This window comes from Bos indicus, chromosome 28 (genome assembly GCF_029378745.1).
Source record: "Bos indicus isolate NIAB-ARS_2022 breed Sahiwal x Tharparkar chromosome 28, NIAB-ARS_B.indTharparkar_mat_pri_1.0, whole genome shotgun sequence".
In the NCBI taxonomy this organism is placed as follows: domain Eukaryota; kingdom Metazoa; phylum Chordata; class Mammalia; order Artiodactyla; family Bovidae; genus Bos; species Bos indicus.
Genome location: NC_091787.1, coordinates 42,706,831 through 42,734,123, shown reverse-complemented (window position 1 = coordinate 42,734,123; position 27,293 = coordinate 42,706,831). Strand labels below are relative to the sequence as shown.

The 27,293-nt window shown below is 46.5% G+C and overlaps 1 protein-coding gene across 8 annotated transcripts in view; it reads left to right on the top strand.

The window, feature by feature from the left end:
- FRMPD2 (FERM and PDZ domain containing 2) overlaps positions 1-27,293 on the top strand; it is a 109,576-nt gene that overhangs the window by 42,516 nt on the left and 39,767 nt on the right. For 6 of the 8 annotated variants that reach the window (XR_002180116.2, XM_019954209.2, XM_019954208.2 and 3 more), the window contains 9 exons: positions 660-747; positions 1,381-1,507; positions 3,547-3,618; positions 6,053-6,227; positions 7,238-7,388; positions 8,060-8,198; positions 13,864-14,019; positions 18,800-18,985; positions 25,760-25,907. Coding sequence is in view for 7 of the 8 variants with exons in the window: in XM_019954209.2 (XP_019809768.2) it covers positions 660-747; positions 1,381-1,507; positions 3,547-3,618; positions 6,053-6,227; positions 7,238-7,388; positions 8,060-8,198; positions 13,864-14,019; positions 18,800-18,985; positions 25,760-25,907 (1,242 nt within the window). In the remaining variant the exon portion in view is untranslated. Of the gene's footprint in view, positions 1-659; positions 748-1,380; positions 1,508-3,546; positions 3,619-6,052; positions 6,228-7,237; positions 7,389-8,059; positions 8,203-13,863; positions 14,020-18,799; positions 18,986-25,759; positions 25,908-27,293 lie in introns of all 8 variants that reach the window. The other 2 variants (XM_070782233.1, XM_070782235.1) reach the window with 2 other exon arrangements.

The following is a 27,293-nucleotide window of genomic DNA, read 5'->3' as shown; positions in this document are numbered from 1 at the left end:
GTTGTTTCATGGCCTGACGTCCATGCTGTGGGCTCAGAGAAAGCCCAGGCAAGCCCCATTCTTCCAGGTTGCCCCTGAAGAGAAGGGACTGAGCTTAGGACTCCTCCGGTGTCCTGAGGAAAGCTTCACTTGGAGATATAATTTAGCTGAGTTATTTATAGCCAACGTAGACTCTTTTTATATTGAGTTTTAACTGTCCGAGTTGATAAAAACAAATTTAAGCAAACATCATGAAAGAAAATTTTTTCCTTTAATTGATTTCTAGGCGGAATGAAAGGAGAAGCAATTTGTAAAGATTGTTTTTATTGTTGCTCTAAGTGTGTTGGAAGAATGGCGTTTAGAATAATCTTCCAATCTTCTCCTGTTCTCTACTTTTCAACTGAATGTGGGATTCGAAAAAGAAAATGATGCTGCTGTCTGTCGTCCCTAAAACAAAGTGCTCTTTCTTGTTAGCCTTTATCTCTCCCAAACTCCCCCCACCCGCTGTGACTGCTATTTCTGTTTGCGTTTTTGCATGAGGAAACAGAAAGTTCAAGCAACTTTGTCAACATCGCACGGCTATGAAGTCGTGACGCTGATATCCGTACCCTAAGTTGCTTAATGCAAGAAAACTGTGCTATTTGCTTCTGCTGGCGCCTTTCACTATGATGTCTGGTTAGTTTCAGAGAGAAGCACAGAGACCCAGAGCTCCCTGGAGCCCGGACTGAACACCTCAGCACGCGGTCGCTGTAGCCTCGCTGTGAACAGGTAGGCACAGAGCTGTGAGCTTGGGGTTGGGTATTGGCATGGGAGCGGCTGAACCCTGCTTCTTCTCTTTTTGATTATTAATGAGAAAAGGGAAAGTGAAGTCGCTCAGTCGTGTCCAACTCTTTGCGACCCTTGGTCCATGCAATTTTCCAGGCAAGAGTACTGGAGTGGGTTGCCATTTCCTTCTCTAGAGTATCTTCCCGACCCAGGGATGGAACCCGGGTCTCCGGCATTGTAGGCAAATGCTTTACCGTCTGAGCCACCGGGGCTTTTTGATTATTAATGAGAAGTCTCTTGCTTTTCAAGTACAACCCGACCCTGTTCCAGTGGCAGGTGAGGAAGCCATGTTTAAGCAGATTTGGATTCGGGGTGATGAGGGACCTGATGGCAGTTGTCTCGTCAGGGTGTTCTCTGTCCTCTAGGAACCAAGTTAGGCTCAGTTTGGAAACAGCGTGCAGTTACATAGAGACTGTCTACATTACGTGAGCTGCACGACAAACAACCACAAAACACAGTGTTAAAAACAATGATTTATTTAGCTTTTGACTCCGTGTTAGGAATTTAGGCTCCGTTCAGCCTAGAGGGAAGCTGTTTCCACTGTTAACTATTGCTTCTTCTCTGACTGCTGGCCAGCGCCCTTCCAGTTCAAGTTCCCCCAGACCTTCAGGAAGGCCGACGGCTCAGCTCCGGTTCTGCTCTCCCGGAAAACTCACAGCCGGCAACTCCTTCCCAAAGGGGTTCTTTGCAAAGAAAGGGAAAGGTGAGCAAAGAGGATCGAAGGGCACTGCCACAGGCGGTGTGAGAGAGGAGCCGTGTGCGGCTGACACAGCAAATGAAAATGGGCAGGATCCTGCTGAGGGCCAGCCTCCCCGGGCTGAGACTTACAGAGCTGGACTGAAATAACCTCCAACCTGGCAATCCAGGGCGATAGGTGTTATGGAGTGGCCTTGCTACAAACTCTGTAGGATAGCAGGTTGAAGGTACCAGGTCCCACCGTTCAGGAAGTTCACAGCTGTTGATGTGCGGTGGGGACAGAACAAAGGAGGTGGTAAGAGAGCTGACGGGGCTGAACATGCTTGGAAGGGCCTTCTGAACAGGTGACATGTGGAAGCAAAGGAGTGGGTGGGATAGTTCAGGAGAGAGATTCTCCAGGCTGGTTGGCACAGGAGCAGGGGAGTTTGGATGGTGTGGGGAGCTGGAGCTCAAGAGTGGCAGGCCGGCTTGCCCCGCTGGGAAGTCCAGGCTGACAGGAGAGACCATGTCGGGGGGCCCCTGCTCATGGCTCCGGGGACCCGAGACTCCTGGCAGGCAGTCTGGTCTCTGCTGAGGGGCCAGCTCCCGGGCTGGAGGGTGAGATCGGGCATGGTCCCAGGTTGTACCTTCTGCCCAAAACAGCCCTGGCACCAGCAGTCAGAGCCGCTCTCAGTGTTTAGATAAAAAGCACCCCTTGGTCCACGTGTGATACTGACATTAGCTGAAAAACTAACCACACAAGGCCACAGTAGCCATGGGGATAGGCACCCCTGGATCTGTGACCAGCCCTCCAGAGCAGGCTGTTCACGGATGAGGCCGCCTCTGCCTGGCCTTCTGTTTGAGCATCAGGAGCCCTTTGGGAATGTCAGACCCTGAAGCCCCCAGCAGGCTTTGTCTGCTTGTCTTTCTGTTGTGAAGAGATTTTCCTGATGTGCTCAACTAATTAGGGATGAGCGGAGCCCAGCATAGCCTCAGGACATCCTCTCCTGTGTGGCAATGAGCGCCATATTCTGCTCCAGCCCCTGCTGCCCTCCAAGACCACTCTCAGGTCCTCATGAGCTTGGAGGGATGGGGGTCGAATGCTTCTATAATACTAGCAACTCTCTCAGGACATGCATTACCCCAGGGCTGCACTTTTGGCCTCTTGAGACAGGAGTCCTGATGGGTACCCTTGGGGGACACATTAGAAGGCCTACCTAGGGACTTCCCTGGAGGTCCAGTGGTTAAGACTTTACCTTCCAATGATGTGGGTTTGATCCCTGGTTGGGGAGCTAAGATCCCACATGCCTTGTCGCCAAAAAAGTAAAACATAAAACTGAAACAACATTGTAACAAATTCAATAAAGACTTTAAAAATGATCCACATTAAAAAAAAATCTTAAAGAAAAAGGCCCACCCAACCCTGTGATTCACTGGTGTTAGTTTGGGTGAATTTCTTAACCTTTTGGAACCTCCGCTTCTTGCAAAGGGGCTGAGAATGTGCACCCCACAGGATGATGGCTGGGTATAAATAATAATGGCATCAAGGCATTTCCTGGGTCACAGGTGTGCTATGAACATGAAGTACTGTGATACTGAGAATAAATACTCAGGCACACTACCACCCAACATCCAGAACAAGGTGAAATGTTTACTTTGAATCTAAATCCCAAAGTATTTTTGTTTTCAAACACTCTTGGTGCATATATTTATACACACAACGTGTCGTATAATTTTGAGATACATAAGAGATTATATGGTGATGCATGAATTACGACACTTAAAATGAAGTGGACACTCAAATGAAGAGCCAGAACATCACCAAAGCCACACCTACCTGTTTAAGACATCTGCTCCGAGATGCCTAGCCTAGCTAGGGCCTCAGCGCAGTTGACCCCATCTGATTGGAACTTGCTTCCTGCTGGTTTTGGGGAAGGGAAGGCTGATAGTGGGTAGGAGGAGGTGAAACCATGGGAGAAGCTTAGTTCTGAAGCTGGGAGTCCAGCCCTATGGAACTTGACTTTGATTTCTCTTCTTTACTGAGAGTAACTCTGCCTATTTCCTCAGTTCTCCAGGCCGGAGTTTGTCCTGATGGCTGGAGAGGCCCCGGTGACCTTGTATTTGCCTGGATCAATTGTGGTAACCTCTGGGTTAGACTGGGCCGGGCTGAAGGGTGGTGAGTGGCCAGCTGAGCAGTACCCGAGGCTGATCAAGTTCTGAGGGGCTTACCCTCTCCTCCAGGAGCCTACCAGCCCTTGCCAAGTCACATTGCTACTTGACATCCATCCTTTAGCATCCTCTTCCCCTTTTGGAAGAAACCTCCGTGACTTCTCACCAAGTCCTGCTTGTCCTTCCAGACGAGCTCTGTCTTCATCATCCTACTTAGTCAGGAAATATTGTTGAAGCATCTAGTAGGTGCCAGGCAATGCTCCACACCCCAGATCTCTTGATATGAAAAAAAAAAACCCAGATATTCCTTTTCACACGGAGTCTGTGTTCCAGCCTTATGCATTTATTTTCTGGAGAGGAAAAGTCAATCTCCCTCCCCTTGGTCTGCTGGCTCAACCCAGGCAGACCTGGGCTGGGGGTGAGTGACAGGCTGTCCCGCCCGAGGCTCAAGAAAAGAGCTTTGGTGGTGTTAGTCCATTGTGGGTACAGCCACTGCCGGCCTTGCTCTGAGATGTTTGACTGGGACCCTTCCTGAACCAGCACTCGGGGAGGAGGGGAGAGATGTTGGAATATATAAGCGGGTAGCTGCCCTGAGTGAAGGTTGGCAGAGGTCGCAGGGTAGGGAGGCGGAGGAGGAAACTGGAAGGGGCCGGGGCACCAGGGAACAGAGAAGCTGCAGCCAAAGCCCGTTACCAGAGCCCGCTACCAGAGCCCGCTACCAGAGGTGGGCAGGCAGGGCCGCCGTGGATCCAAGCTCTTTGTGCATAATGGGACGTCATTTAGAAAATGCACATTCAAACATACAATCGTTACAAGTTTCAAGAGGACAACTGCAGAGCATTAAACTCAAGCATGGGCATGTGTGTTACACAACAACCAGGACACACAGGTGCGGATGAGCAGGAGCCAGAGTGGCTTAGAGTGTGCCCCGTGGCCGTGCCTGCCTGGGGTCAGGGGGAATACCACTCTCACAGGGTCCCCAGTCCAGTGCTGGGGAGTGCAGCTGCCGCGGGTGTGGGAGGGTCATGGTGTGGTGGCAGGCTTGGTCTCACTGGAACTAAAGCCATCCGCAGTGTCCATCCATGACTGTCTTTTAGTGAAGACATTCTGAGGCAGTCTGGGCCAGGCCTCAGGCTAGGCTTGGGGCACAGGGGATGCTTAGCCCTCGTCCTTAGGGAGCAGGGCCCCTGAACACTAGGAACCAGGGGAGCAGAGAAGGGAGTGGGTGGCTCAACCCTCCAGCTTGAAGACGAGAGGTCCTGAGCCCGACCTGGAAACCTGGTAGGAACTGGCATGAGAGGATGGAGGGGAGGGCACCAGGGGCAGTGGGCAGTGTGTGCAGAGATGCGGTGCGACCGATGGGCTCGGCGGAGGTGACAGTGGTCGGGGTGGGGCTACAGAGGCGGATGCATCTGGAATTAATCTGAGCAGGGCGAGGGCCAGAAGGCACACGCTGCTCCACATCTTTGGATGCACCTCTGCCGATCAACTGCTCGGTTCACAGCAATCCGCTAAGCTCTAGCCCTCCCTCCTCCTTGGACAGGTGCCCGCCCAGGTCTCTCTGTTGTGCTCTGCGTTGACCTGGGGTCAGTACTGCATGGTTCATTACTCTGAGGGGGTATGGCTCACCGTTGTGGCCCTGGGCAGTCCTCTTGGGAAGTGGAGCCCCAGGGATTTTTGCAGGGGAGAGACATCCTCTACATGAGGCCCCCCAGCCTTCCTGGCCCCTGCAGAGCCTGGCAAAGAGCAGGGATTTGAGTCCAGTTCTGCCTTTTGCTAACTGTGCAACTCTGGGCTGGTCCCTTACAATCTCTGAACCTCGCTTCTAATCTGCTGAACAGGAATCATAAACATACTTGTCTCTTAGGTTGTCAGTTAAATGAAAAAATACGCATAAAGTGGTTAGCACGGTAGCTGCTGCTGCTGCTAAGTCGCTCAGTCGTGTCCGACTCTTCATGACCCCATGGACTGTAGCCCACCAGGCTCCCCCGTTCCTGGGACTCTCCAGGCAAGAGCACTGGAGTGGGTGTCATGGCCTTCTCCAATGCACGTAAGTGAAAAGTGAAAGTGAAGTCGCTCAGTCGTGTCCGACTCTTCGTGACCCCATGGACTGTAGCCCACCAGGCTCCCCCGTCCCTGGGACTCTCCAGGCAAGAGCACTGGAGTGGGTGTCATGGCCTTCTCCAATGCACGTAAGTGAAAAGTGAAAGTGAAGTCGCTCAGTCGTGTCCGACTCTGTGCGACCCCATGGACAGCAGCCTACCAGGCTCCCCTGTCTCTGGGATTTTCCAGGCAAGAGCACTAGAGTGGGTGCCATCGCCTTCTCCGAGCACAGTCACTAGCCCGTGGTAAAGACTCCACGTCTTTCAGTTATTGTTACGGTTTATACTGTTCTTGTTTTCAGACCAAAAGAGCGAAGTCCTACTTGGCTCTCAGGGACCTCTGTGTGGTGCTGCTGAGCGGGCAGTGCCTGGAGGTGAAATGTGACATCACATCAACAGTGGGAGCTGTCTTCAGTGCCATTGCATCCTTTGCCAGCCTTGGGGAGCTCACCTACTTTGGCTTGGCTTACATGAAAGGTGAGTGGCTCCCAGGTAGCCCACAGCTGGCCTGATGCCTCAGGCAGCCCTGGTGTCTTGGTGTGTGTGTGCTAAGTGTGCTCAGTCACACATTTGTTCCGACTCTTTGTGACCTCATGGACTGTAGCCCACCAGGCTCCTCTGTCCATGGAATTTTCCAGGCAAGAGTATTGGAGCAGGTTGCCATTTCCTACTCCAGGGGGTCTTCCTGACCCAGGGATTGAACCCTGGTCTCCTGTATGGGCAGGTCGATTCTTTACCGCTGTGCCACCTGGGAAGCCCAATGTCTAGGTCCCCGAGATCTGTGCCCTCTAACAAAACTGCCCAAGACTAGGATGCTGCACTTGCACAGCTAGATACAGAGCGCCCGCCCGAGACAGAAATGGGATAAATGCTCAGCTCCGTGCTTTCTAATTTTATTTTTATAAGGTGGTCTGCTGCTGCTGCTGCTGCTGTTAAGTCACTTCAGTCGTGTCCGACTCTGTGTGACCCCATAGATGCCAGCCCACCAGGCTCCCCCATCCCTGGGTTCTCCAGGCAAGAACACTGGAGTGGGTTGCCATTTCCTTCTCCAATGCATGAAAGTGAAAAGTGAAAGTGAAGTCGCTCCGTCGTGTCCGACCCTTAGCGACCCCATGGACTGCAGCCTTCCAGGCTCCTCCGTCCATGGGATTTTCCAGGCGGGAATACTGGAGTGAGTGGGATGCCATTGCCTTTTCTGATAAGGTGGTCACTGGGAGGCAGATAAGTGATATCTCCTCTGAGATAAACATTCATACTTTCTTTTCTGGGTGCTAAGTTTCTTTTCACTGGCACTCTCGTCTTTGTTCCCTCTTCTTGGCCCCTCATGGACCCGACAGAGGTCCTGTGCACTAAATCCAGACAACCTGCTTCTCCTATACTCAGTCGGCTCTTGTCTCACCCTTCGGGCAGAGCTCAGGGCTGTGAGTCTGAAGCGTGGTGCCTGCCCGGCTGCTTTTCCCTCTAAACACTCTCTACTTCCATTTCAGGTAAAGAGTTCTTTTTCTTGGATGCTGAAACCAGGTTGTGCAAAATAGCCCCCGAAGGCTGGAGTGAGCAGCCCCAGAAGAAGAGCTCCCCAAATGCCTTTGTGCTCTTTCTAAGGATAAAGTTCTTCGTGAGTCACTACGGGCTGCTCCAGTGAGTGCTGCAAACTTCTTGATTTGTTCCTTAGGTCATTTATGTCTGTTCAGGCTGACATTAGAGATAATGGGTAGGCAAGTGCTTGGCAAGTTAATGTGTGCACACATTACAACAGTTACTGCACCTGGTCTTCTTTTTCCTGGGTTCCAATATGACAGAAAAGGGGGAAAAGTCAGTGTTTGGGGACAAGCCCTGGTCAAAATGAAAGCTTTACCCTTTTGTTTCAAACATATGCCAGTCAAGGTCAAGCTCTCTCTCCCCTGACCCCAACATGCCCACCTCCCAGCAGCTCAGTGATGAGGATGGGAGGAGAGGGTCACGGCTTTGGGACTGGATCACTCTCTCTATTCCTTTGCTTATTAGACATACCATCTGACTAAGTATTCGTTTTCTTACTTGAGCCACAAGAACAAACATCTCCATGGATATGGTGGGAAGTGAGTAACCCTGTGTCTTGGGCACAGAATAGCCCTCAACAAGTGACAGGAGGCACGGTGTGGATAGACAAGCTCACCCTTGCCTTACTGGCATTGCCCTCTGGGTTCCACTGACTTGTATCCCATCTTTTCTCCTTTTTCTGCTTCGCAGACTGAGGAAACCCTCTGGCTTTAGTGCTCTCCTTTGTCCTCAGCGTTCCGGTAACCTTTATTCCTGCATCTCTTTGGCAGGCACAGCTGGACAAGGCATCAATTTTACCTGCAACTTCGGAAAGACATCCTGGAGGAGAAGCTGTATTGCAGCGATGAGACGCTGTTGCAGCTGGGGGTCCTTGCTCTGCAGGCTGAATTTGGCAGTTACCCAGAGGAGGTAGGTGTGGATATCAGGGGCCCTTGGGTGGGGTCACTAGAGAGGCAGTTATGGGACACTGGAGAGCTGTTGTAAATGTGAAGACTGAGCCTGTGTTCTTAGCACCTACCACTGAGATTGGGGTAAACTGCATCCACCCACCCACCCACCCACCCACCTATCCATCCATTCACCTATCCATCCAACAAGTATCCATCAAGTGTTCTTTGCTCGGCTCTGGGGGATACAAAAATGAACAGGTCAAGTTTATACATTGTAAGGTAGTTCTAACCTAAAGTCTTGCCTACAACCAGTAATGTACTAATTTATTGGGCTCATCATCACTGGCTTTCAGATGTTTTGTGCCATGACCCCAATTAAAAAAAAAAGACAAACATTATAACTCAACCTGTACACATGTGTCCATGTAACAGAAGTGAGGCAAAAGTTTAGGAAATAAGATGCACTTATGTGATACACACTGGTATTTCCTATTATAGTCTAGTTAATTTATAAGTGCTGGTTATGAAGCACTCACAGGTCACCCATGGATTACAGGCAGCAGTTTGAAAACCATTTTTCAGGCTTCACCAATATCTCGCTCTCTTCCCAGCACATCTTCAGAAGTTGCCTCTATGTCTGGAGCCGTCTAAGTCCCTCTTTATCCCCTTGCATTTTTCACCGTCTGGTGTGGAGTATCCATTTCCTTATCAGTCTTGCTGTCAGTCTCTCCATTAGAATGGAATCCACCAGACAGTAAAGATTTTGTTTGTTTTGTTCTGCTGTTTCCCTCACGCCAAAGCAGAGCCTCAAACATGGGGAGTTTGCTCAAGACCAACTGATCTGAGGAGTGGGTGGATGAACTGAGTACAGGCTCTTGGCTGGATAACACTGTGGATAAAGTCATCCATCAGGAAAGTCAGCACCTTGCTTGTCAGGGAAATGTAGTTCAGTTCCCAACACCCAGCCTTCTCTGACCCTCACTTTCCTGCTCCCACTCCATCTACAGGGACTGAGACCTCACTTTCTTGTCTTGGCACGTCCCCACCCTACCCCCTGCCTGGGCAGGCAGTCTCCCAGGGCCAGCCTAGCCCACATAGCCCCTCCCTGCCCCTTTGGCAAAACTCCAGGCCTGTCACTGCTTGGAGCCCCTTTGTGTCTCCTCGCTTCTAGAGCTGGAGTCCCATCCACGCCTGGGCCTGCTCACTTCTGCCCGTGTGCTGCTACTTTGAGGGGGTCTTGGGAGGAGAACAGCCCAGGCACATGGAGGGTGCTGTAAGCCACGGGTGCCCTGGCGACAGTCACCATCCTTGCTGCAGCCTCTAGTCCAGCCCTGTGATGGCTCCTACAGACAGGGAAGTGTGGCCTCCCAGGGCAGTGTTGGGCTGACCTTAGCAGGCTCTATAGATTGAAGGAGTTTGTGAGTCAGACGGAATGAGATCCAAACCCTGCCTCTTTTGTTAAGTAGCCACGTGGCATTAGACATTATTTCTCTGTCTCAGCTCTTTACCTGCAAAATGGAAATAGGAGATAAGAGTAGGTCAGAACTACTGCAAGCGTGGAAGGTGGTGATGTATGCTGAGGCCCCGCGACACAGCTGCTCTTTGCAAGTTTTCCTGCCCTGCCCCGGACTCAGGAGCGCTCTGCTGGAGATTTCCTGCCCCGCCCTGGACCAGGAGCGCTCTGCTGGAGAACAAAGACCAGCTTTCAGTCTGTGGATTCAGACATACAGTTTCAACCTGATGCCCGGGATATAATGCTGAGAGTTGACAGAAACAGTAGGCCAGGTCCACTGAAGGCAGCCGGGAGCACACAGGCCCAGACCCTCCCACACGTTCTGCAATCCGGGCCCAGACCTCACCCTGGGCACCCCATTCTGGTGCCCCTTGCGCCCATCAGCTGCCCGGCTTCTGACTGGCCTCACCTAGTTTCTGCCTCAGCCTGGATCTCACCCTTCACCTTCAGCTCCTGCTTGAGATCCTGTCTCACCACCTCTGCTTCTGCTCTGGCCACCGGTGTGGTTCCAAGGTATTCTCTGCTGCCCCCATGTGGCCCCTAAAGGCGGACCTTTTCCCTTTCTTGCACGCCTGTGTGCATGCATGCGTGTGTGTGAAAGCAACAGATTACACATACCCGTTCATTTGGGCATCTACTCGCTCAACCCTAATTTATGGAGGGCTTGCTCTTTGCTTGCATCATCTAAGCCTGTGTCAACCCTGCAAAGCTGGTGTTATTTCCGTTGCATTTTATTTAAAAAAATTTTTTAAATAATTTTATTTAATTGTTTGTTTTTGGCTTTCCTGAGTCTTAGCTGCCGTGCAGGCTTTTCTCTCGTTGTGGTGAGTGGGGGTTACTCTCTAGCGCACAGGTTTCTCACTGTGGAGGCTTTTCTTGATGCAAGTCACGGGCTCTAGGGCACGAGGGCTTCAGTGGTTTGGGCGCGTGGCCTCAGCAGTGGTGGCCCCCGGGGTCTAGAGCACAGGCTCAGTCATTGCAGTGCTCGAGCTTGGTTGCTCCGAGGCACGTGGGATCTTCCTGGATCAGGGAACGAAAGTGTGTCTTGGGCACTGGCAGGCAGATTGAAGAATTGTGCTTCTGTGAGGTTAGGTAAGCTAGTGAGAGCACAGTTGGGACTCATTTCTAGGGCCCTGCTATCCTATGTGCCAGCACTGCAGTGGGCATGTCAAAGGGCATAAGGAGGTCTCAGAGTGCAGGCCTCTCCCTACATCTGGGTCACTGAGTGAGCAGGAGGAGGGGGCTGGCCCGTCCGGAGCTGCAAGGATTTCACGGCAGCCTTAGTTAATGGGCCTCGAGGCTGGGCAGCGCTGCCAGTCAGATCCAGGAAGGAACCTCGTGTGCCCTTCTAAGGGGTGGATATTTTGTCTGATAAATGGTTCTGGTGCCGGGGGAAAAAACATGATTTGGAAACCACTGCAGTGAAAGACTGGAGGCACTGATGAATTGTAAGCTGGGAAGTAAGTAACATGATTACATTTGCATTTTAAAAAGGGAGACAAAGACAGTTTGGTACAAAAATAAATCTCCTTAATCACATCATTGCAGCAGAACAAATTTCCTCTGGGTGCATTCTCCTCCAGCCTTTGATCACACACGGGGATTTTATGCAGTTGTAAATGTTGCCACATTTGATTTGCATTCTGCTTTCTCACTCAGTAGTATGTCTTCCCTTGGCCTTCCTAATGAGCTTTTGGGATAATCACGTGGCGTGCCTCACTAGGGCCGGAACTTGGCTTTCTTATTTGTTTTCTCGCTCGTGGGCGTCACCTAGAGGCTCCATGGAAGTGCGCATAACCACTACTATTATTGTTCCAGTCGCTTCTAATTTTCCTTTTCAAAATAAATGACAAAGAAAGAAATACTGGTGCTGGAGCTCTTTTAGTTTCACGCTGACTTCTGTTGATCTGACTTCTTTAGTTCTAGCAAAAGGATGCTGGGTCAAAGTTCCTACATTTTTAAAAAATGTTTAATGTCCTAAATGATTTTAAAAAATGCTTGATAGACTTCTGTTTTAGAACAGTTTGAGGTTCTTAGCACAATTGGGTGGAAGATGCAGAGATTCCCTACGTGCCCTTTGGCCCCACATACGCTTCCCCCACTCCCATTGTCTCCTTCTATCAATTCCAATTTATTGCAGCTGATAAGCCTACGCACTGATGTATCCTTATCCTCCGGAGTTCACAGTTACTATTAGAGTTTGCTCTTAGTGTTGTACATTCTCTACATTTGAACAAATTGATAATGACAGATATCTACTCTTACAGAATCATACAGAGTAGTGGTTTTTTTTTTGGCCACACCACGTGGCTTACAGTGTCTTAGATCCCCTACCAGGGACTGAACCTGGCCCTGGCAGTGGCCTAACCACCGGACCACCAGGGAATTCCCCAGAGTACTTTCATTGCCTTGAAACTCCTCTGTGCTCCCCCTCCTCCTCCCCTACCCCTGGCAACTGCTGATCTTTTCGCAGTCTCTATAGTCCTGCCATTTCCAAAATGTCATAGAGTTGGGATCATACAGTACATAGCCTTTTCAAACTGGCCTCTTTCACTTAGTAATATGCATGTAGGTTTCCTCCATGTCTTTTCAGCTTGATAACTTATTTCTTTTTAGTGCTGAATAATATTCCATTGTCTGGATGTTCCAGAGTTTATTTATTCACTCACCAACTGAAGGACCTCTTTTGCTTCAGAGTTTTGGCAGCTGTGAATAAAGCTGCTGTGAACACCCATGTGCCGATTTCTGTGTGGACATACGTTTCCAGCTCCTTTGGGTAAATACCAAAGAGATGATTGCTGGATCATATGGCACAAATTTGTTTAGTTCCATAAAAAATTGAAGAACTGTCTTCCCAAAGAGGCTTAACCATCTTGCACTCCCACCAGTAACTGAATGAGTTCCGGCTCTTCTGCATCTTGCCAGCACTTGGTGCCAGTTTCCGGGTCGGGGCCATTCTAACAGCATCTGAACGCTTTTTTGTGTACTGGATTACCAAGCAATTTCTTCCTCTCAGTGTCTCTGAGCTGAGCTCAGAACTGGCATGGGCCAGCCCTAGGCTGGAGGATTCTGTCTCCAGCCACATGGGACTCCTGTGCCAGACCAGGAACATGGGGATGTAGTGGATGCTGTGCCGTTCCTGTCAGACCCCCTCATCAGACCAACGTGCCCATTCCCAGCCCCGAAAAGGCCAGATGCTCCCAGTTTCCAGTTGCCTCCCTCATGGACAGTTGCCCTCCTCATGGACAGTTGCCCTCCTCATGGACAGTTGCCCTCAGCTTGCGTCTTGCCCAAGATTAGGCTGGTATTGGCTTCCTGAGACTAGGATGGGCTGATTCAGGAACACCAGGGAAGGGTCAGCTTCTCTATCTGCCAAGCTCTACGTTCCTCACTCCTTCCTGTGAACCTTGAGACCACTCCTCCAAAATGTCTGTGTACCTCTCCATGCCCCAGAGTCCATACCAGGGAACTCAGTATTGGGCGATGAGTGATGGTGAGCCACAGTGTTAGCGGGGCTGCGGCCTCAGGTTTCCAGAAGAGTCGGCGCTGAAGGCTCAGGCCTGGGCTGTCAATGCCAGATCTTCTCTTGTTCGGGGGACGCTTCTTGATCACCTTGTTGTGAAGAGATGGTGCCATAGACAAGCCTCCCTTGAGAGAGGGGGCAGTGTGCTGGTAGCGCATGCAGATAGAAGTGCTGAGTGAATATATAGGAACACAGCTTTAGAGCCAGGGTTTCACTGTGCCATTGGGGAAGTGGCGTGACATTGCGGAACGGGCGAGGGCTTTGTTTCTGTCACTTCCAAATGGTGTGGACTTAGTTCTGTTAAATGACTTTCTTTCTTGTTCATTTGGCTCATGTTGGCAATGCCAATAATAATACTGTCCTCTTACGATTACCTGGAGGATAGAAAGAGCTAATATGTTCTGGGGACCTCCTGGCATACAGAAGGGGGTCAAAAACAGGTGGCTTCTTTCCCCTTTCCCTTCTGTTTCTGTTACGTGGTTTGGCTCAATCTCTACTATGGTAGAATATGATATCCAGTGGGCACTTCAAAAGAGCATCTTTTCCCGGGGCCCCTAACTGAGTTGCGACTGCAGACAGGCTTCTGTTCTGCTCAGAGTCTTATAGAAGCTGTCTTGGCTGTGTCCCTTTTCTTCTGCATCTTTCCAGCAGGTAGAGAACAAAGCCTATTTTCGAGTTGAAGATTATATCCCTGCAAGTCTCATTGAGAGGATGACGGCTCCCCGGGCCCAAGTCGAAGTCTCAGAGATGCATCGTCTGAGCCCCATGCTTTGGGGAGAGGATGCTGAGTTGGAGTTCTTGAGGGTGAGGCCTTTGGACTCTTGAGGGGGCACGTAGTCAGCAATACCCTCCAGAGATTTCCCTGGGGCTGGGTGTGCTCAGAGCCACAGGGAGATACAGGCACAGGGCCCGAGACTTTTGGAAGTAGATGGCATTGGAAATGATCCCCCAAATGAGCAGGATTTACTGGGCCAGGGTGGGCATGGCAGGCCCTTTCTTCAACCTTGGAGCTCACACTGTCAATATTCTGTGAGTGGGGGCAGGCCACATTTACTGTAGAGACATTTTTGACATCTGAAGTGCAAACTTGAGTGTGAGCCAAAAGCGAAGTCTCTTATGTTGGTGCACAGAGCCTCCAATGCACAGCTTTTGCTCAGTTCACAACTTAACACCCGGAGTGGACCAGGCACTACAGGAAACAGACAGGAAGGACGTGCTTTCTGCCTCTGGGGAGTTTAAGTTTTGCAGGGAGGACAGAAGGGGACCCAGAGGCTTGCAGCACTGTGAGAGCTGATAGCTGCCCAGTGACAACAGAAACAGTACCAGTTACTCTGCTTCAGGACGGGAGGGGCTGGCCGCTCTGCCTGTGCAGATAGAGCTGGGGGTGGGGGAGAGACATGTGGGAGGGGCCCCCGAGCATCCCCAGGGTGATGTCCCTGGTGGGGCTTCTAGAGTTGGGGAGCAGTTTCAAAAGGGAACTCCAGGGCTTTTATATTTCTTTTTACAATGTCTCCTGAGACAAAAATATTCTGTGTTTTCTAGCTTTTGATTGAGATAGTCTTTTGAAAGCAGAACTGCTGAGGTGAGGGCTATATTTTTTTTGGTCAGTCACTTGGAACTTTCTGCAGCACTTAGTACAGTATAAACACTTGAGTGTTTCGTTTGAGCAGCTCTGGGAGAAAGGCGCTCAGTGTGTTCCCCAATCCAGCCTTTGTTCCGGTTCCTTGCTAAGTGGATGCAGCATTCCCTTGACAATGAACAAGTGAGGACTTCAAAGCCATGAGCACACCTCTGGTGGAGAGAGGGTGCAGGACCACAGAGCCAGCAGAGAAGCCAAGGATTTGGGTCTGCAGGCCTCTGCGCAGCCCTGGCTTAGTGTGCCTGGCTCGTTGTGTCCCTTCTTCCTCTCATTGAAAGATGACCAGTAGTTGTAAAGGAAGCCACCAACTCAAGGAAAAATGTGGAAACTTTTTTGGGGGATATCTTTTTCAAATTAGTTGATTTACAATACTTCATTAATTTCAAGTATATACAGCAAAGTGAGATATATATATATATAAATGACAACCCACTCCAGTATCCTTGCTGGGATAATCCCATGGACAGAGGAGCCTGGTGGGCTACAGTCCATGGGCTTGCAAAGAGTCAGACATGTCTCAGCGACTAACATACACACACACACACGCACACACACACACACACACACACACACACACACACACACACACACAAATAGGCTTCCCTCATGCCTCAGACAGTAAAGAATCTGTCTGCAGTGCAGGAGACCTGGGTTGGATCCTGGGATCACAAAGATCCTCTGGAGAAGGGAATGGGTATCCACCCCTGTATACTAGCCTGGAGAATTTCATGGACAGAGAAGCCTGTCAGGCTACAGTCCATGGGGTTGCAGTCAGACACAACTGAGTGAATGCACATTCACTTTTCACTTCATTCTTCCCCAATGAGACAACACGATCCATTTGTATGTGTTCATCCTTCCCTCTTTTGTCTGTGCATTCACATGTGTACATGCACTTAGGTTTAAAACTGGATTTATATTATATAGTCAGTTTTGTGGGCTGTTTTTAAATCTCATCTCACTATTGAAACTTTCTTTTGAATCAACACATGAGGTACCCCAAATTTTTTCTCAGTATCCTGTTATTTGGCACATAAATTATTGTAAATATGGGACTATTTTAAACAATACTGAGATTAATATTTTTTTCTGCATATGTCTTTAGCTGCATTTCTGCTTAATTTCTTAAGGATAGACTCTCATGAGTAGAATCACAGGGTCAAAGGTTAGAAACATTTTATACAGTGTTGGCATATACTGCTGACAGTCTACATCACAGACATCTCTGTTCATTTCTTGTCCCTTCTTCCAGGTTGTAAATGTCCAGAGGGCCTTGGATCCCCAGAACTCAGCACAGAGACCAGTTACTCCAATAAACATTTCCTGGATTATTTAATTATAGCTCCTGGTGGCTCCCTTTTCCATTATCAGATGACACCTATTGGCCTGCGCTTCACTGATGACTAATGCTGCTAGTTCATCAGATTTGGCGAGAGTCCAGTTTGGGTACTGCTGCTGGCAAGATTCACACCTATATTAGCATATTAATCTCAGAACAACTTGTTCAAGGTTAACTTGGTGTTTTCCAAACTTCTTCAACCATGGAGCCATTTTCCACATAACTAGGGATTGCCATATGCTGTTAAAATATTTTCTTTTTGTTGTTGAAGTCATACTGATTGTACTTTGTATTTTTTCCCACTTAGCATTATAACCTATGCATTCCCCAGACAAATACAAATGCTTTGTAAATATCCTTTGCAAAGCTTGCCCAATAATCCCTTTTAAAGTGGTACCTTTGTGTTTAGTTGTTCAGTCATGTACTACTCTTTGTGACCCTCTGGACCAGATTCCTCCATCCAAGGGATTTTCTGAGCAAGAATACTGGAGAGGGTTGCCATTTCCTTCTCCAGGGGATCTTCCAGACCCAGGGATCAAACTGATATCTCTTGCGTCTCCTGCACTGCAGGCAGATTCTTTACCTCTGAGCCACCAGCTTCCCTTACCTTTAGGGGATACCTTTTAGGTAGGACCCTATAGGTGGTGGTTTAGTCACTAAGTCGTGTCCGACTCTTGCAACCCCACGGACTGTAACTAGCTAGCCAGGCTCCTCTGCCTGTGGGATTCTCCAGGCAAGAATACTGGAGTGGGTTGCCATTTCCTTCTCCAAGTACTCTATAAGGCGGGGCCTTTAGGAACATTTATTGCAAGGAACTAGTTTTCTCAACCCAACTCTGGAAGTCTGCACCAAACATCACTCTGATCAAAGGGTTTTGATCTTGGTCATTTGGTATATTTTCTTAGGACAGATTCCCGGAAGTGCAATGATAGGTCAAAGAAGGGCAGGCCTAGGAAGATAAAGGTTTTCTACAAACGAGAAGCAGGCGAAAGAGACCGGATGAGGAAGTCTGTCCCAGGAAAGCCCCGTAGGGTCCTGCTCTGTTACAGAACAGCACTGAACCATTTTAAAAATGTTGTGGGTCCAAGTACTTCAATATCATATCCCTTTCTATATAATTAAAAAATTAAAAATTAAAATCAAAACTAAACAATTTAAAAAATAAAAGAAAGTCTAATAGAGGCTATTCTATTGATGAATAGAATCTTCTACTGATGATGAATATTCGATAGAATTCTATTCTATCGAATATTCTATTATTCTATTGATTCTATTCTAATGATGACTATTTTAGTGCTTTAATTTTTTTTTTTAGAAATATCACATCAAATTCTTTAAAAGAATTTATGCAGTTGTTTTGGGTTGGCCCTGCTTTGTCGTACTTTAGCCACATGCTCAGTCTGGCCATTGGACATTTCAGCACTGATGTCTGGTAATACTGTTTTAGATGATGACGATGATAGTGACGATGATGGGCTCTTTCCAAAGCTGAAAGAAACAGCGAGATTCTGGCTGCAGAAATGTAATCAAGATCATGCAAAAGGCTATAGGTTTTGTAGGCAGTGTGACCTATCTGCACAGATTACTTATCAGTACAGGGAGAAAAGACAGAAAAGGGCTCGAGAAAGGAGCTCTCCAAAGCCATAATTTGTCCTCAGTTTTGTGAGGATGAGAGAGATTGGGCAGGATTTTGTCCCCTCTGCTCTGGGGTAGGATGAGTACCGGATTTCACCCCTGAAACCCTTCTGAGAGAGTTTCAAATGTGTGGAGAGCACATGTACACATTCTTAGCCCATTTGCCTTGAGCCTAGGTGCATCAGTCTTCTAGTAAGAACTGGAGTCTACCAGGTGAGGATGAAGATGGCAGAGACCAGAACAGAGACATGATTACTATTCAGACATAAAAAAAGAATATCTGGATTAGGTTTACACACCAGTCTCTGAAGATTTTGGTTAGCCTGCTGCAGTTCCCAGCTCTGACTGACCCTCAGGTTCCTGACAAAATTCTGTCTCCTAAACTGGAAAACTGAAGACAGATCTTGGACTGTGGGGACCCCACCCAATCACTGCCACATGCTGAGAAATGCCAGTGATTGCTCCTTTTTTCTGCAGGATGTTATCTTGTTTTAATAGTGCTGCTGATCATTTGGAAGGCTGCTTTCTGTGCCTGGGCCTCAGTTTTTCCCCCTGTAAAATGAAGGGGTTGTATCAGTAGTACTGCAGTAGGCTTTAGAAAAAGAAATCCCTGTGAGATGATTCAGAAGAGTCTGAATTGTTCAACCTTGTTCAGGATATTATTATTTTCTGGTATCCCTTTCATAATTAATATCAGTGTTCCTAGCGTCTCAAGGTACTTCATTAGGGAAGGATTCCTTCATTCTGTTAATAAAATATAACAACACCATCATATTAGAGGTGCAGAGAAATGCTGTAGTAAGGAGATATATGTAGCTTAGTGTTTCCGAAACTTATTTGGCAATCTTACTCTTTTTTTCAGAACATCTGTTAAGGTTTTGTTTTTTTTTTTTCCTCATGGAATGGTTTGAAATCCATTATTTTAGACCAGTGTGCCTGTTTCTTCTTAATTGGCCTTGTTCTCATTCTAGGTCGCTCAGCAGCTCCCGGAATATGGTGTGCTGGTGTACCAAGTTCTTCCAGAGAAGACACGGCTGGAAGGGGAAATGGCCCTGGGGATCTGTGCCAAGGGTGTTATCATATACGAAGTGAGAAACAACAGCCGAATTGCAACTTTACGGTTTCAGTGGAGAGAAATTGAAAAGATTTTGGCTTATGTGAGTGTCACTCAGTTGATATGACCCCGGCTTTGTTTTCCTTTGATCTCTTACCCCTTTAAAGGAACAATAGGTCAGATGATCTTCTCCTAAGAAGTTAAGCTCACAGCCTGTCAGCTAACCTGTACTCCGTTGACTATGGCGTGTTTGGGAGAAGTCTATCAGGGGATTTGAGTCCCCTGGAGGCCACTTCTTCTGCCATCCTTCACCCAGGCCCCTGTCACCTCCACTGGCAGCCACTAGCCTAAAGGACTACACCTTCCCTCTGGGTGAAGTTCTTTTAGTTTGGGGAATCTATTGATTTTGGGAGTGGCAAGGTTGGGAGTGGCAGATGGGGAAGGAGAGTTTGAAGTGGGTGCAATGGAGTCTGCATGCTTTTGAAACATTTTCCTTTTATTTTAATTTTCCCTTTGCACACATAGTGGGGAGGCATCTGGCCTGTCTCCCATGGACTACAGATGTGAAAACATTTGTCAGTCATTAAAAAAAAATTACAGTAATAACACACGTATTAAATGTACAGTGTTTGAAATAACATTTGAACATCATTTATTTGAATTTAGTTACAATTAATTTTCACACTGCTCATGGGGTTCTCAAGGCAAGAATACTGAAGTGGTTTGACTTTCTCTTCGCCAGTGGACCATGTTTTGTCAGAATTCTCCCCAATGACCTGTCCATCTTGGGTGGCCCTACACAGCATGGCTCATAGTTTCATTGAGCTAGACAAGGCTGTGGTCCATGTGATAAGTTTGGTTAGTTTTATGTGATTGTGGTTTTCATTCTGTCTGTCCTCTGATGGAGAAGGATAAGAGGCTTATGGAAGCTTCCTGATGGGAGAGCCTGACTGAGGGGGAAACTGGGTCTTGTTCTGATGGGCAGGGCCATGTTCAGTAAATCTTTAATCCAATTTTCTGTTGATGGGCGGGGCTGTATTCCCTCCCTGTTGCTTGACCTGAGGCCAAACGATGGTGGGGGTAATAAGGACAGTGGCGACCTCCTTCAAAAGGTCCCATGATGCACTGCTGCACTCGGGGCCTTCCAAATGCAGCCTGAAGCAGCTGGCCCTGAAGCGGGCCACTGACGACCCACTCCTCTGCCGGAGACTCCTGGACACTCATGGCCATGTCTGGGTCAGTTTCTTGTGGGGTCACTGCTCCTTTCTCCTGGGTCCTGGTGCACACAAGGTTTTGTTGTGCCCTCCAAGACTCTGCTTTCCCAGTCCTGTGTAAGTTCTGGTGGTTCTATGGTGGGGTTAATGGTGACCTCCTCCAAGAGGGCTTATGCCATACCCAGGTCTGCTGCACCCAGAGCCCCTGCAGCAGGCCACTGTTGACCTGCACTTCCACAGGTCAGTTTTCATTCCAATCCCAAAGAAAGGCAATGCCAAAGAATGCTCAAACTACCGCACAATTGCACTCATCTCACACGCTAGTAAAGTAGTGCTCATAATTCTTTAAGCCAGGCTTCAACAGAACGTGAACCATGAACTTCCAGATGTTCAATGTGGATTTAGAAAAGGCAGAGGAACCAGAGATCAAATTGCCAACCTCTGCTGGATCATCAAAAAAGCAAGAGAGTTCCAGAAAAACATCTACTTTTGCTTTATTGACTATGTCAAATTCTTTGACTGTGTGGATCACAACACACTGTGGAAAATTCTTAAAGAGATGGGAATACCAGACCACCTGACCTGCGTCTTGAGAAATCTGTATTCAGGTCAGGAAGCAACAGTTAGAACAGGACATGGAACAACAGACTGGTTCCAAATAGGGAAAGTAGTATATCAAAGTTGTATATTGTCACTCTGCTTATTTAACTTATATGCAGAGTACATCATGTGAAATGTCAGGCTGGGTGAAGCACAAGCTGGAATCAAGATTGCTGGAAGAAATATCAATAACCTCAGCTATGCAGATGACACCATCCTTATGGCAGAAAGCAAATAACTAAAGAGCTTCTTGATGAAAAAGTAGGCTTAAAGCTCAACATTCAGAAAACTAAGATCATGGCATCTGGTCCCATCACTTCATGGGAAACAGATGGGGAAACAGTGGAAACAGTGACAGACTTTATTTCTTGGGCTCCAAAATCACTACAGATGGTGACTGCAGCCATGAAATTAAAAGACCCTTGCTCCTTGGAAGAAAAGTTATGACCAACCTAGACAGCATATTAAAAAGCAGAGGCACTACTTTGCCAACAAAGGTCTGTCTAGTCAAGCCTACGGTTTTTTTGGTGGTCGTGTATGGATATGAGAGTTGGACTATAAAGAAAGCTGAGCACTGAAGAATTGATGCTTTTGAACTGTGGTGTTGGAGAAGACTCTTGAGAGTCCCTTGGACTGTGAGGAGATCCAACCAGTCCATCCTAAAGGAAATCAGTCCTGAATGTTCACTGGAAGGACTGATGCTAAAGCTGAAACTCCAATACTTTGGCCACCTGATGTGAAGAGCCGACTCACAATGAGGACTTCCTTGGCGGCTCAGATGATAAACAATCTGCCTGCAATGCAGGAGACCAGGCTTTGATCCCTGGGTGAGGAAGATCCTCTGAAGAAGGGAATGGCTACCCATTCCGGTTTTCTTTCCTGGAGAATTTCATGGACAGAGGAGACTGGCAGGCCACAGTGGGGTCGTGATTATTGAATATTCAATACTGTTATTACTTCCTATTTTCTCTATCTCATATTTGATTGTTCAAAATTCTCAATTCTCAGTGTAATTTCTTTTAAAACATTTGTAGAAGTGCAGACAACCTACCAAGTAATTTTGAAAACTAGAATTTTTGAAGCCATAAATTTAACAGCCCCCTGAAGTATTTTATATTTAAGTTGGTTTAACTTTTACAGATATTTGTTTTCCCCGTGACCACAAAGAATTTCTTGTTTAAAGCTGGAAAGTCATCTGGTTCACAAAACAAACTTTGTAGCTTAAAAACACCCAGTCACTAATTAGGATTTCCATGTTCTGATGACCAGTCTCTTCCTCAACATAAATATCCTTTTTTATGGAAAAGTCATCATGGGAAGTAACATCACCAGCTGCTTGCCACAAACCCAGCATCTTACACAGAAAATGACTTGAGCTCTTCATGCTACGACTTAGGAAGCTAGTTTCAAATTAGCTTAATTACTAGAGGAAGCCAGAATGCTTCAGACAATTGCTAACATGTTTTGTCATCCTAAAGAAAGGTAGCCAAGGAAATAGGAAAAAAATGCCATTTTTACAATGAATAGGATTTGTAGGTACATTGGCAGCCCGCCTGTGACAGAGACATCAATTCAGAAGATTATTCAATCACGAAAGCATTCATTGTGAAATAATGAACTTACCCATGCTAATAACTGTTCTTGGATATTAATAGTAGTTAAAAATGTCTGGAGAGAAATGCGCGAAGCCTGGGAGGATACAGCATTTGTAGGGCTCTCTTTAAAAACAAGGATGCAAATTTCCAAAAACAAACAAGGTTTTAAAGTGACTGCTCATGTAGAATGAAAAAATTAATCACCACAACTCTTGAATTGTAAAAGATCAACTACTGCAAAATCCCCAAAGTAAAAAAGTTAATATTCTTATTAATGAATTTCCGGATAAACTCTATAATTCTTTTTTTTCTCTTTCAATGTTTTGGTGGCACACACTTTGTACTTTTCCATAGGATGATACTTTTGTAATATCTTTTTTTCTAGAGAGAAGAGAAATCTAGCACATCTGATTGAAAGTTGTTTTTATTGTTGATGAGATCCATAAAACATGCAGCTTTGCGACAGACATTCTTGCTCTTTGAAGCGCCACTGCCGGTTTCTAGGCTACCAACACAGGAAAATCAAATAAATTTCATATTGTGTGATTCCCATCAAGAAAAGAAAAAGAAAAAAATGTGCACTGTATTGATAAGGCAGTATATGTACAATTACAAAGTACATTCCTGATAGGATAAAAATTCCACTTAATTCGATGTTTTTGAGAATTAAATTACAGATTTTCATTTCTGATGATTGAAAATGTTTCCTGCAGACTGGCCTCTGGCTCTGCATTTCAAATCTTATTCCTCTCTAGGGCTGACGCCACATACTTCTGAGGCTGGTTATTGTAGGGCATAGTCATTTTTTACATGATTACTGGTCCTGTCTTTATGGTGAGATTTTGGGTGAGTTGGTCCAATGGAAGGAATATTCTGGGGTGGCTGGCAATACACTGTTGCAGAAGAGACTGTAAATCACGTAAATAAATCCCATTAACTCTACATTGAAAGCAGCCCCATTCATTTCTGCTTCTCCTTAGCGGGGTCTGCTTCTCCATCGTGCAGTGTTATCTCTGGTGAGAAAAATAAGACTGAGTTCCAGTGGAAAGAAGAGTCAGTGATTTTAATTGATTGTGGTGAAAGCATCTTTCTTTCTACATTTTATAAAAACACAGGAAGCTGTTGCTGGGTCCCTTCCAGGAAATGGCCTTCCCAAGTAGGGGTCTGGAGTTTCAACTTCCTTAGCTGGGCACATCTGCCTCTGTCTGAGAGAATCTTATCCTGCAAAGATGTGTCAAGCCAAACAAATAAATGAGCCTGCAAAGGAACAACAATAAAATTACAAGGGAAGAAATATTTGAAATGATAAAACATGCTTTGAAACAAGCATGATGTTACAGAAACACCAAGTATTTTTATTCTGTAACAACACAGATGTAAATACACTTTTTGTGTTTGTGCTGAAAACCCTGAGATTCAAGTTACTCATCATCTTATTCATGGAGCAGTTTGCTTGTGTGAAAGTTGGCTTGAAGATATGGATTTCCCATTAAATGATGTTATCAAAGTGGGAAAAAAAAATCTAAACCACTACAGTCAAGACTATTTTCAGCTTCATGCCAAGAAATGAGATAGCAGTTCTCCTCTCTGGGGTGTTTAATACCTTAGGGCACTGGGGTCCGAAAGCACAATGGTTTGGCAAGAGTTTATGGTCTGAAAGAAAGATGTGGTGTGTACGTGTGCACGTGTGAACAATTCTCTTTTTTTAGATTTGTTAAAGAAGAATTATTCAATTTTAGAAAATGACTTATCTAAGATTTTTAATACCTGAGTGAATTTAATATAAAATTGTCATGACTGTATATAAGCATATCAATGCATATTGAGAAAGTAGATGGATTCTAAGCAAATATTCAACTTTGGAAAAGTATGGATAAAATGATCAGCCAGTGGAGTTTAGACATTATAATTTGAATACTGAGGAAAAAATTAGTGAGGATAGTTAGCATCTATTAATGTTTGAGAAAATGCATTAAATATAAAATACTAGATATAATTCAGTTGAATTCAAAATCCATTCACATTAGTATAGATTCAACATTAATTTGTTAATAAAAGTAAAGGATATTTAGAGAATGCTTAAATTATCTGAAATTAGGTTAATGGTAAAAAAAAGTTTTTTAAAAGGGAAGTAATGAACAGTTGTCACCCTTTGTTAATATTTGATTGTGTGCATGGAGGTTCTTGGGAATGGCAATTATCAAAAATTAAAAGGGATTAGCCTTAAAGACGGAGAAGGCAGTGGCACCCCAGTCCAGTACTCTTGCCTGGAAAATCCCATGGATGGAGGAGCCTGGTGGGCTGCAGTCCATGGGGTCGTGAAGAGTAAGACACGACTGAGCGACTTCACTTTCACTTTTCACTTTCATGCACTGGAGAAGGAAATGGCAACCCACTCCAGTGTTCTTGCCTGGAGAATCCCAGGGACGGGGAAGCCTGGTGGGCCGCCGTCTGTGAGGTCACACAGAGTCAGACACGACTGAAGCGACTTAGCAGCAGCAGCAGCAGCAGCCTTAAAGAAGTGCAGGAGTTTCAGAATGCCCTTTCAAGCATAAAACCTGTATTTATAAAGTTATCTTTATAGGAGCAAGCTCAAGGTTCTTATGAAATATCTAGAATAGAGATTTTATTTGGAAGTTATATATAAATTTGTATTTAATAGCATTTCTATTACTGTATATTTCATTGTTCTTATTAGAGTTATATATTGCAAACATTAAGGATCTTTTCCTGGAAGCTCGATATAGATAGCCCCAGACAGATATTCCTCTCCAGTTTATCTCAGTGAGCGGTACAAAAATTATCCCTTTGCGCATGGGCCTTGAAGGTATAAATGCGGAGGAAGTGTTTCTTGGTGATATGACCTCAGTTCCTGCTGCATTCTGAGGCGTCTCCGTCCGCTTCCTCATCTGTAGAATAAGGATAATGATGGGACTGCTCTCATTCTGTAGCTTCTAGGACGAAATGAATTAAGACACAGAGAGGATTTAGAACAGAACCTGGCACATAACAGCATGAAAACATGAGATTGCTGATGTGATTTTATCTTTTCTGTAAACCTGCTAGCTGAGATTTTGCCTTCCAAGTCCAGGAGTTTGAACAATGCAAACTATAAGTATATTCATGGCCTTTCCTGACGCACATGGAGATTATGCTCACTTCTTGCTGAGGGAAGTGCCTGTACTGAGCTCACTTCATATTCTTTTCACCTAGCACAGTCCTTGGCAGATACCAATTGCTCAATAAAGAAACATTTGATTTATGAATGAAGGGGGAAAAAAAGAGGGGTTGTATTTAAACTAAGAAAAAATATTGGGCCATAGTCAGACAATGTCTGCCATACCCTTCTGGATGCCTACATTGGTATCCAGCTGACAGCTCCTGCATTTGGTTATTTTCTGGATAGTTATACTTCGATGGATGGGTGAGAATGGTCAATGTGTTAAAGTCCGCATTTGTTCCCCGCAGCGGAAGAAGTTCATCATCACAAGCAGCGTCACTGGGAAAAAGCACACATTTGTCGCTGATTCAGTCAAGACCTGTAAATATCTGCTGGGCCTGTGCTGCGCCCAGCATGGGTTTAATGCTCAGATGAGTTCTCCTGGAGTTACGAGTGGTGAGTACACACTACGTTCTCAGCCTAAAGCTAGTTGGGCTTGAAGGCTGGGTGTATCCTGGTTACTGTTGAGCTCTCACCATTATTTCCTATTCATTTATAAAAGGGAGCAATATAATATAGTGCTTTCACCATTCATATTCCCAGAGTGGTCCCTGTGTGTGCGTCACCTGGGAGCCAGTTAGGAAGGCAGAGTCTCAGGCCCCTGAGTCAGAATCTGCCCTTGTGAAGACCCAGGTGATCTGGACGCAGATGAACCCCAGGCTTGGAATGTGGACCCTGGAGTCCAGCAGACTCAGAGCTATGCCAGGTACTAGCTGCGTGACTGTGAACACTCACTTGCCTTTCTGGGCCTCGGTGTCCTCAACTGAGCAACTGCCCATCCAGCGGGTTCGTGCTGTGCCCCAACAGGACGTGCTGTTCTCACTCATCTAGAATGAACGTCTGATGTTCATGGCTCCTCGTGACACGTTACGGCAGCTTCCTGCTTGTGGGGGTTTTGTTTGTTTTCAGTCACTCGGTCGTGTCCGATTCTCTGGGACCCCATAGACTGCAGCATGCCAAGGGGTTTTGTTTGGCACCAGTCAATTCACAGGGGAGCTGCGTCCCTGCATCCTGGCATCCTGGAGATCCTGGGGATCAAATAGGAAACAAAATTGTTGAGCATTCAGATGCAGAACCAAATACAGAAAATAAAAGTGGCCTATTATTTTCAGCAAAACCAAACAAATATATAAATATGTCTTTGAAGTCACAGACTAGCATTTCTATGATGTTTCCAGGGAGCTAGAAATAATGAATGTAAATTATGTTTTACCTGCTATTGCTAAAATAAAGTGTGAGACATCATCCGTATCTATTTTATTGCCTGATATCAATGAACATAAAATATTTATAAAGACTCCATGGGCTTACTAGCAAAATTAGTCCTTTTAAGCCTGTCTTGCTCATAATACACTGTTTTCTCAAACTACAGATTCGACCATAATAGGAATTTTGGGGAATCTAATATTTGCATGGCCTCTACTTGCCATGCTCTTCCAGGCTCAGACAACCAAGATAAGTCTGATTCTCCAAGAATAAGTTCAAGGACAATCCGCTCCTTGCAGTCCTTGCCAGTTAACCGCCTCTGTGCTCCCTTCCCAGATGGAGCTGACTGCTCCTCCTTTCGTGCAGGCTCCACCTTCTCACGTGTGGGAAGGGGCTCAGCCCCTTTGATTTGTGGATGTGTCTGCCTCCACCTTTCAGTGAGCTGGGAGTTCCCAGAGGGTAGGGAGAGGGTCCCCGCCTTTACTGTTCCAACATGAAACAGAGGTGTATCAAGTGGGAGACGGTTAATATTAACACACGTTTTTTGAATGAATGGATGGATAATTGGTGTGGAAA